General features: G+C 41.0%; 1 protein-coding gene across 3 annotated transcripts in view; it reads left to right on the top strand.

Moving 5' to 3' along the window:
• Window positions 1-2954: 2954 nt before the first annotated feature.
• LOC139773203 (uncharacterized) overlaps window positions 2955-11476 on the top strand; it is a 53954-nt gene continuing 45432 nt past the window's right edge. For 2 of the 3 annotated variants that reach the window (XM_071707470.1, XM_071707473.1), the window contains exon 1: window positions 2955-3144. In XM_071707470.1, the coding sequence (XP_071563571.1) occupies window positions 3117-3144 (28 nt within the window). In that variant the 5' untranslated portion in view covers window positions 2955-3116. Of the gene's footprint in view, window positions 3145-4301; window positions 4339-11476 lie in introns of those variants that run through there. The other variant, XM_071707472.1, reaches the window with a different exon arrangement.

Below are 11476 nucleotides of genomic sequence, written 5' to 3'. Positions count from 1 at the left end.
ACTGGAATGCGCGAGATAAAAATATTCTCCTGGCCTAAGAGATGGTGCCAAAGCGTGTCCGTCACGGGCGGACACATTTCGCCAAATTCCTTCGCGAAATTTATCTTTTGCGCGAGAAACAACAATATGATTTCTCGACGGGAAGAGGGAAATGCACATGCGGCACATGCACAAATAGACGCCGAAGGCAGAGAAAGTGAGTGGGTGACACAGTGCATTTTCTTCCGTGACTTTGCTGCTCGCGCGATCTATGCTATCGTTGGAGAAAATATAGAGAAAAGTTAGGAGAAAAGTTAATTTCTTGTTAAATAAAATTTTGAAAAAATAATAACTATAAATCCGGACCTTAAACGCGACGCGTGCGGCAAAATAATCGCGAGCACGAATTTGTGTAATTGGAAATAGGCGACTGAAAGAACATTTTAGGATTTCAGATATTCATCTTTGACTTTTATTACAATTACAGCTTCGAATATCCGATATTCAGTATGTGTCGACCAAATGGATTAATACTTACGAAATGTTAGAAAGAACGATAAACGTGTAAGAAATTTAGCAGAATTAATTTGAAAATTCGAAAAGTTATTCTATTCGTTTCATCATGTCTCGTAATATCATATCAAGAAGCAAAGTCCGAAAGCAGTTCTCGTTCTTCCTTTTCTTCACTATTAACGCATTTCCTTACTTACACTGTGGTCTCATAGATCGTTGGCGGACGCGCTTCGACCAAAGAAATACGGTCTTCTGTGAGCGTGCGGTCAAAGCTGAAATTAGCAAATACTTTACGCGGAACAATTCTCGTCTACATAAAGTTTACGTACGAGTCACCACTTTCTTCGGAACGCATGCCATTTAACTAATTCACGTTCGCCATTATTTCCATCGTTTTCAGTAACTAAGTTCTTCTCTTCTTAATTTAACCGCTTTAATCTATTTTAATTCATTTGTTTCCTTTTCATTTGTCACAGACCGCGAGTTATCATTATAATTCACGGTAATTTACAATATTTACATCAAACTGAAGAGAAGAATGGTGACGCGAGATAACGAAGGTACAGGAAAAGTTTTATTAATGCGCTTTCATCCGTCAGACTCGCATAGGAAGAAATCCGTCACCGAGAATGATTTCCAAGCCGCGGCTTCTCATCCTGGCACGCTGCATCTGACTTGTAACGTTGTGACTCACGCGTGCGATTATGCTGTTATTAGAACATGCATACGGGCAGTTATCAAGCTCGCGTCCTGCACGACGTTTAAACATCACAGAAAATCGTAGATCGCGGGACTGTAACAAGCGTAGAGCGCTAATGAGAAATTTACGCCTACCTCACGTTCCGTGCCTATCAATTAACGGACTGTTAGCTTGATTTTATCGAGGCTTAATGACGCCGCGAAAATTCCCGTGGTGAGGTAAACGCGGAGAGCGCTAGAATTCCTCTGGAAATATTTCTGCGTGCTCGAGCTGCGAGGCTGGCGAAACAGCGTGATCTTTTTATAAAGACCATCGCGGCACATGTTGGCGCCATAAGCCAGCCCAGCCACGTGGTCCATATCCTTTCGCAATGCAGATCTGAATAATGTAAGAGATAAATCGAAATTTTGCGCTGTTTATTTTTCTAAAAATAGCGCGAGCGACAGTTTCAAGATTTGATAATTTAGGAAAGAAAATTCCTCGTATTGCTGTCACTTACCTAATTTATTTATCGCATTTGCTTTTACGCACAAAAATAAATCTTGTAGACATTCTATATTTATCTAGAATTAATAATAATTTTAAGATGTGTTTAAGAATCTTATGATTTAAATATTTCATAAATTATTAAATATAAATTATTAAAGATTTTGAAAAATTTAGTATCCTATTGTTAATAATATATTATAGAATATAGATATATCGCTGCGAAACCTTTTTCTATTTGACGATATATAACAGGAACGTGTTTCTTAAATTACTACATGGTATAGAACATGAAGAATGTAAGTACATAATCTTAAGTAAGCAATAGACTGGTAAAAGATAAACATATGCAATGCACCCTGATAAAAGATTGGTTCATCATTTATCGATGATTATCTTGTTCGAGCAACGTCGTACTATTACATACTGCCATTGACAAGTGCGATAAATATTACGCTCCACACTGAGAAAAAAATGTTGTTAATTTGACTAAACTCGTTTAGTTGTAGTGATTTGTTTAATGTAAATATTAATATATTTAAATCAAATATACGTGAGTAATATCAAGAAATATTTTATTTTATTTTATATAATATTTTTTGAATTAACAAATGTTAGCTTGACAGCCCGTGACCGCTGCATTTAGTTGAATCAAATAATATTTCTTTGAATCAACGATTTTTTTTTCTCAGTGCAGCAATCGTAACATTTATAGTAAATTATAACAGAATAGGTAATAAATATTATTTGTCGACTGCATTACGAATAATAATTGCATTAAAGGCTCATGTATTACATACATTTAAATTACCTGTCATCTATGTTAGATTCGGTGCTGACATATCGGATTGATGGAGCTGCATCAGCTGCATTAACGTCATTACAATTTTTCTACGGTTTCTGAGCCGCCTAAATATATCCTTGCTAAATTCGAAACTAGACGCTTCTCCGAAATGTGATTTCAAATCTCTACGTTCGGAAAGACACAAATAAAGACGAGTGTTTTTAATTGGGCAGGATCTCTCGATTTCCTTCGAGTTTTAGTGTAATTTTATTATTGTTACTTTTTTAATATTCCATGTATTCGATTAATCTGCTCTTAAACTGTCACTCTTCACCGTTACGTGAAGCCACGTCTTATAACGAAATAATCCTCTACCCGGTCTCCCTCGGATTACGTAAGGATCTTCGAAATTTTCCGCGCACACCCGGTATATTTTCGTGAGCTGCAGCCCGTAGGGAGGGGATATCTACGTGGAGAGCGGTACAGGGTGAATCAGCACGCATGCATTTCGGCCGACGGAGTGGTCCTCGTCAAACGGAAGTGTTTCGCGTTGACTCAACCGTGGAAGCTATGGTAGTGTGACGGTCTAGCGTGCTCGCATCGCTTTAATTCTGCCGGAACAGGTGCTTACGAAAAACAATCGTATTACAGACCATGTTCGGAAACAGAGGCGTGACACGTGGTAAATATCGCAACTTCTTCTTTTTTTCTAACAGAAAGTGCTTGTCTGAAAAATAGAATCACCTGATATTTCGGAGCTAAAAAAGGTTTGTTACAGCTAGAGTCGCATGTTCTTTAACACTTAACAAGTTACAATAAAATCGCAACGGCTCTGGATCGATGATTACCCAAGTGCAAACGCGAGTGTTTTCTCTGTAATTCCATCGCGCAATCAGCAGCCGGAATTCTAGGGACTAGATGTTCTATTTCCGGCACCGAGCGAAACAGGGCCAGGTCCAATTTCTGTCATCGCTTGACACGACTGTCTCTTGGTCCATTTTACATGAGTGTCGTGCAAAGTAACGGAATTCAGTGTGTGTACCAAGCAGTTTCAGCGTACATGCATATATTATATAAGTAACACATTGCATATTGTGTTTCAAAGTATCCGGAGTGATAGTCTTGATGAAAAAGTGTGGGTACAATTTATACGCGTGTCAGCAAATAATAAAACGTTCTTCGAAATTTTTTTAAATAGGCGATTATTATTAACAAATCAATTTTTTAAACCATTGATTGATAACAAATTATACAAAAGCAAAATAGGTATCAGAAATCATTATCGGGTTATATTTATTTTAGTCAAATTTCCATCTTGTAATTATAAAAGTTTCTTCAATATAAATTTGTTTAAGAACTTAAAATCAGATTCCTGTTATAGCTATTATCGTATAATTCAAGCACAATTTGATAATGATTATAGAGCAATTTTACCTTATTCTCGTCGTTCAATTATTCGCAACTTAGTATCAATAATTTAATCGCACTCTCAAAGACGGATTTCCTCGGAGGACTTGCTCTTTTGGTCGCGTTACAGCCGAAGAAATGCCGCGAAGATTTCTCACAAACCGCTCTTCGTAACTTATAGTTATTTTAAACGTTTGTTGCCGCGAGCGATCGCGCGGCGGATTCGAGCTCGTATTGCGAAAAAGAAAAAAAAACAGCCGGCCGGCCAGCCGACCACTTTGCATGCCCGCGTAGATCGAAAGCGACTGTTCGCGCGGAAAGATTCACCGCCCAGATTAAATCGTGGAAGATACAGGATACAGTTCCTCGTCACGACGCCCGTTCGAATGGAAAGGCACCTCGTACGTCCGGGATTAGCTATTAGTTGCAAAGGACTCTCAGCAGGCAATGCATAATACATGGATAGAAGGTACAGAGGAGTTTCCTGATGTCATTTTATGTAACGGCAAAAGGAAAGACGGAACGAATATCGGGAACGAGCCGTTCTCGCGGGAGTTGGAGGCTCGTTGCAATTCAAGCGCGACGCGAGATCGACGATGAAAGGGTGTAATCTGGGTGTATCTGTAACGTATTTCTTTCACAGAAAGTGCGTGACTCGTGAGTAATAGAAACATTCAATATACAATGCATCCTTTGATTTTCTTGAGAAAGACTGATTTTATAGCCAAAAGAATTAAATTTAAATTTAATATTTTTTCCAAGATTTTCTTAACTTGGCCATATCTTGGTGTACGCGAAACTCCTTACCCGACACCCTATGCAGACTCGGATAAATCCGACTACCAGAAACCTAACCGGACCGCGCGGGGTGACTCACAGTCGTCCGTGCTTTTGGCAGAATCTGGCTGCGACCAGATGGCAAGGTACCACTGCACGAAGCACCAACAAATGACAGAACGAAAAAAGAGAGAGACTCTGCGCGACGTTTATGGTGGATCCGTTCGTTGGTCCCCCCCGCGCGTCGTCGCTGCAATTACATTCTATTCAAGCGCGCACTCTTCAAAGCTCCTGTCGAAGCCGCCTTTGCGCGATTTGCGATCCTTCCGCTGTTTTGTGCCGCGTAAACGGGCCTCGTTCTTTCGGATTGAGGACTCGACACGCTTGAAACCGGTAATACTGACTAATCGCCGAGAATCGCCGAGACAGTGATGCATCTGCCCTGATTCATTCGACAGCGACGTAATGGATTAGCGTGGAATCAGGACACGCGGCATGTAACTGGCCATAAATGAACAATAGCGCTACTTTAAGATGTTCTGCCATTGGTTTAAAGAAACCAGGATTCATCCAAGTCACCATATAAATAATAAAATTAAACTATAATGCGTAAAATATAATACTTATTAGAGCAGAAATAACGTATCACATCTACATTTCGATTGCAATAATTATCTTCAAGTAGAGAAAGATTTCTCAGATTAAAATAAAATCTAAACGGGGTTGGTGAGTTGAAGACATTGGCCGGATCTGCGCACAAGTTTCTACGCGCAATTGGATCTCGTCATATAATTCTGGAAAGCGCTTCCACGAATACCATTAGACATTTTCGCACCCTCCGTGTATACTTTAGAGAGAATCGCCGAAAAGTCTCTGGCTCTCGTTCAATCTACGACCTACGTAAGCGACCGCGCAGCATATTTCAGAATCCCGGATATACATACAGAGGATCCCGTAAGGCTGCGTGCACACGCTCTAGAGCTTGCCGTGCGTAAATTTAGGCACGGAATCATAAACCTAGCAAAACGCCTCTCCCGCCTTCGCGTACCTACGAGCGCATATTTGCGCGCTCGAAGAATTGAGAAGAGATTTCGATTCGAGCGAAAAAACGGGCACGAACCAATCCAAGATAATGTCACAAATATTTATAATTACACTGAGAAAAAAAAGCTGTTGCTTCAATTAAAGATGCTATCACGGGGTGCCAAAAACATAAGTAGTTTATTCAATTGTATTATTATTAGACCCAATATCGGGATTATTAAACCAATAATTTAATTATTGATTTAATAACCCAGATATTGGGTCTAATAATAATACAATTGAATAAACTATTTATGTTTTTGGCACCCCGTGATAGCACTTTAATTGAAGCAACAGCTTTTTTTTCTCAGTGTATAAATGACTATGTTAAAGCTAAATACATATACGTATATGTCCGTCCTTCAGCGAACGTGTGAGCGTTATCTAAATTATTCCAAGATTAATCTGTCATCTAAATTCAGATGTCAACGTTAGATCCTGAAATATAAATTCCGAGAACCTATGAATAACAACAGGAACTGACAGGTTAATAAAGCCAACCAATCCGCTCGTAAAAGAAAGCTCGCGGATCGCAAGAAAGCTCGCTGGCTCGTAAGCTTTTTATATGCACTTTATTGATCCGTGGGATCACGCATCGGTCTGCTTAGACACGCTCGTCCATCGTTTCATCTCGATCTGCAATGTGTCACGATCGTCTCACGATCCTAATGGCCGATGAGTCGAAATACAGAAGCCGCGCGCTCGTTGAAAAGCCGATGTAACGGTCTATCGATTAAAGAAGTATGTCGCAGGCGGCAGGGCTGCAATTAAAAGCGACGTGAAGAGACGACGCGTCCCTTTTCCCCTCGTCCTTGTCGACGCATTCCGCGCGAATCTCCGCATCATCGTCCTCCGTACCGCGCTGCCTCCGACGGTCTCGTCTTCGACGCGTTAAATCAGTCTTTCTCAATTGTTGCATTATTTCCTCGAATTAATCGCGTCGCGCTCGTTCGATTCCGGTCAACGCCACCCCCTTCTCGGAGATCGCGCGATTTTAATGCAGACAGATTACGTCAGATTAGATCAGCGAAGACTTAATTAGAATTAATTAATCAAATCGTAAGATCGTAAAGCGCTGTTCTCGGCGATAAGTTTTTACTGTCGCCAAACTTTTGCGTGCCTTTCTTCAGATTTTCTTTTACTTTCTTTATTTTTTAACTGTTATTATCAATAACAAAGTAATCGTGAATCATGTAGGCCGATAACCGAGCGTTATCAGACGCTTTCGTATAAACGTTGCTAGGCTATAAAGCGTTCTCTCGGTCAATCTCGAAATCTAATCGATCATCTTAAGGCGTGCCTACGGCACGCCGACCATAAACCGGGAACTGGCATTGCGAACTTACATAAGCGCATCGAATGCAAAATTGCGATTTTTTTTTATTTGAATGCGTAACGAAATACTCACATGTTAAGGTGGTTCATGCATTTAAGTCATATGTACTTAGCCCGGAAAATGTGATATGAAATGAAAGGTTAACGTTCCTCGAGTGTGTCTGTAAAATTTCAGATTTTTTAACCGATTGGTTCCGGAGATATATGTCCGTAAACTTTGCCAATTTAACGCGGTGGGGGGACCCCTTATCCGAAAAACGAGGCTAAAGCGCTTATGCTGCAAAAATTGCAATACTTCAAAAATAGATGAACGAACCAAAAACTGACGAAACGATGCAATAAACATTTTGCAAGATACTGACGAAAGCCCGAGTTCATTGACCGAACCATATAATAATAAAACGTAATTTTCGATTGACTAAATCGACAACACGGAACTGATGGCTGGGCTCGAGCGGCACTAGCGGCAGCTTGGCAACGTCGCACGTGTCAGCTGATGAGTATAGCGCACGGAGAAATAGATTCTATCAATTTTTCGTTTCGTCTCGAAACGTCCCTTACGTCGAGGCTGCTCGCTCCAGCTCATATTTCACACTTGTATTGCTTGTACGTACAGGTTATGTAGATCGCGACGACGAAGACTGCTGACTCAGCTGACCGCAACGTTGCCGCGCTGCTGTTGTACATATATTCACAGGGCTCACAACTCTAGTAAAAGATGTGACTTTCGTCTCAATATTTTATTACGTAGAGGTCGTATAGCATTAAAGATGTCATAAATAATAAATCTAATTATATGCTAATTTTTACGGACAAAAATCACACTTATTTATCACTAATAAGAATAGTTGCCTATTTGACTTGCAAGTACTGCATGAACCACCTTAATATAAATATATTTTTACTACTCACGTATTTTTATATTATACAAAAAGGTAATTCTATATTTATATACTTTTATACGAATAGATATATTTTTTAAATTAATAGATATATAATTATATAAATATATTTTTTATATTAATATATAATTTCTTATGTCTATATACCTCTAGAAATAGCACATGAATTCGTTAGGCAAAATTTTAAAGCGCTGTTCAAATACATTGTTTTCTCATGCAGAATGCCTCTTCGAAATCACTGTGTCTTTGCGGTCTAACCGGCGTCAGTGAACGTTCATTAATAACTATTAGCCAATCGCATGTCGATGATAGAGGTAATACCGAAATGTTACAAAAACGACGTCACTCGAAAAATTCATGCGTTAAAAAGTTTTAAATATAATAAATATAATAATCTTAAGCGGACAAGTGAAATAATGAAGGAAAAGTCAAGATGGAAGAATTTGAGAATTCCTCGTGTCAAAAATATAGCTTCCTTTGATCTCGACATTGCATTTCGAAACAAATCAGATTATTTTCTTCCTCTTCAAATCTCGCCCGAGGGATAGCCGCCTCGTATCTTCCGATCCCGCGATCTGCGCAAGCGATCTTCGAAAACGTTTTTTCGTGCCGTCGCTCCGCCGTGACTTTACTGCCGTTTATTTCACGATGATACTAATCGCCGACCTGCTCGGAGAACGTTGCTTTTCCTTAATCTTTAGGCAGCCCGTTAGACGGTTCGTCGATGTCGGCCGTTTTGCGAGACTTGGCCTTTTCCTAGAACCCACATCGCTCCTCGCGGCCGCGATTCTGTTGCCCCGCGAGTATTAATATCTTAATGAGTTTTACGGGGATGGACGTGGAAAGACGAGGTGTATTGTCGGGTAGGATTCGCGTCTTGTTGCCTCGAGAATGAGACGCAACGAAACGATACGAATTTATTCGCCGTCACGTTCGTGGGAATTGCATACCGAACGAAACGGAAAGGCATATGATATCACCTTCACATGTTTGAACGTTATTAATCGAGCGCCAATATTAACGCTCTCTATCGTCCATGAAATGTGGCCGATGCATATTCGCTCGAGTGTGAAGCTGTTAGTGCATCTGGTGCGACTGTATCATTGCTTTCCTCGCATTATTGTCCTGCCCATTGCATATAAATTGCACGTAAGAACTTGGTAGAAAGTTCAAGAGCCAATAAACGAACAATCGGGAGATGTTAAATTAAAAATAAAAATAGTTTATTAACTCATTAAATATACATTTCGACGCTTTTTAGTTTAACATCTCCTGATGGGCTCTTGAACTTTCTACACTGTTTTGAAACACACGAGCTTGATTCTTTTCATAATTTATAAGAACTTACAAGTTTAATTTTTATTTCGTTCGGATATTACGTTTACAAAATATTATATTGTTATATTATTGAAAAGAAACAACCCTTGCGTTAGAGTATACAAGAATCGCGGAGATCGCGTAATACCCAAGAAAATAATTCGTTAGATTTAGTTTCAGCGCATATACGCGCATGCCAAATTAATTATATATTCTTACTTCTTCTTCATTACAGTTGGTAATTATTTTTAATAACATTAATTGTTGCTACCATGAATATTTAATTATCTGGCGCGGTGAATTTTTCTCGGCACCGCAATTTTTTTTCCGCTTCGCCGCAAAATTACACCGTCGCGATCTAATCGTCCCTTCTTGCAGTTTCACGCAAAGAAATCCGTTTTCCGCGATGCTCGCCGATTCTGTCGTCATCGCCGTACGTGCGCGCACGAACGGATGTTACCGAACGGCCATCCGCGATTCGATCTCAGTTCTCGATCGTCGTAGGTTTCGCAGCCGGTTGTGTCGCGAGTTGCCAATAAACGACACGACGAATGCTTCGAATTATCGAACGTGGGTCAGCGCGCGTTTTATCGGCCTGGGGGCCCGATAACCCTTTGAAACGCGACGCGAATTCGCGCGTTGCGTGCTTCACTTCCTGAGCGTTCGGCGTTTGTTCTGTCTGCATGCGCGTGATCCGCGCGGCCGTAAAGTCACGCACGCGTGTAAAATCTCCTCCGAGCCGGTGCCCCTCGTTGCCCGCCTTTGTGGCCGCGCTATGACGCATTCGAAAGATTCGTCGACGCCTCGCGTGAGTCGTGGGTGGTTCGTTTGCTGACGCAGAGCGTCCGCGTGGAAGAACCGCGTGTACGCGATCGCAACATTGGTAACACATGGACGCGTAAGCGCGCGAACAGTGACACATATAATAAGCAGGTTTATTTAAAAAAAACCTTGTCACTCTCGTGAAATTCTAATTGGGCGTCGTAGGCGGAGTAAGTAGGTCGATTCCGATCGTAAATGGGATCGACTTCGCTGTTGATAAACCGCGAAATGTCGTTTGCGATACGCATGGCGATTATATCAATCTTGATTTTATTTTACATAAATGCATACGAAAGAATTCGTATAAGAATGATCTGTGCGCCGGGCAGAATCGTGTTCGTAAATTAGGATAACGGGAGCGATAATAAACGCGATACGAAGCAAGTCCGGTGAAAGCAGCGGCGGCAGCATCAGCAGCAACAGCAGCCGCATCTCTTTTACAACGTAATAATTGTTTTAAGGAGGGCCCGCGCGTTTTCATCTCACCGCGCTAATGCGAGGGTCCGCCACGACGTAATCGACGTATCAATTGCCGTTGATTTACAAAGATATGCGTGTGCACGCATCACCGGCCCGGGTGGCACGCTACTTTTTCACGCCTTTTGTGCGAGAGAGAGAGAGAGAGGGGGGGGAGGGAGAAAAACGATCGAAGGATTCACCTTCCGTGCAAAGCGCAGCCGGTCGGTTCGCAAGTATCGTTGATTGACTCGCGCCGGGTAATTAACCGCGTTCACGGCCGTGTAATGCGCACCGGTAGAGAATTTATATCCATTCGTGAGAGACAAAGAGCTGACGGGAGAGATCGACCGCTTTCGACGCGCCGCGATTGTGCAATTGCCGAGTCTTTAATTAAACCTATGTATAGCGCCGTCGTGCCAACGATCGTACGACTAATTTAAAACGGCACGCCCGTGCCAGCGGCCGCATTTAGGACAAGAGACCGACTCGGAAGTGCAACGATCGGATCTATTTTTCTCCACGATTGAAAGTTATATTGGTATATCCGATAAGAGATAGAGAGTTGAAGCGTTAAATTAAAGATAACGATATAGAATAAGAGATGATAATAATGAAGAGGATAAAAATTCTATCGAAGTGCGCTGCATAAAACAATTAATACTTAACAAATTAATTGCAATAGTTTCGGATTTAGAGAACTGTCTTGTATTCAATTTTTTATATTAAAATATTAGTTTGTTTCGTGCGGTAGATCACTTCCCTCTCTCGCTGTCCCGAAAGATTTAATCCAAGACTCAACTTATCGCATCCGTTAGATTAGAAAATCGTCCTTCGTCAAAATCCCCGAGCTTTCCTGCGTTACCCAATTCGCGTTTAATTAATTCGTGTATCGAGCGATCTCTCGCGCGCTGA

Source organism: Temnothorax nylanderi, unplaced genomic scaffold (assembly GCF_030848795.1).
Source record: "Temnothorax nylanderi isolate EJ_2023f unplaced genomic scaffold, tnyl_v1.0 TNYL_tig0059_pilon, whole genome shotgun sequence".
Classification (NCBI taxonomy): Eukaryota; Metazoa; Arthropoda; class Insecta; order Hymenoptera; family Formicidae; genus Temnothorax; species Temnothorax nylanderi.
The sequence above is the reverse complement of the archived record's forward strand: the minus strand, read 5'-3'. Positions and strand labels throughout refer to the sequence as shown.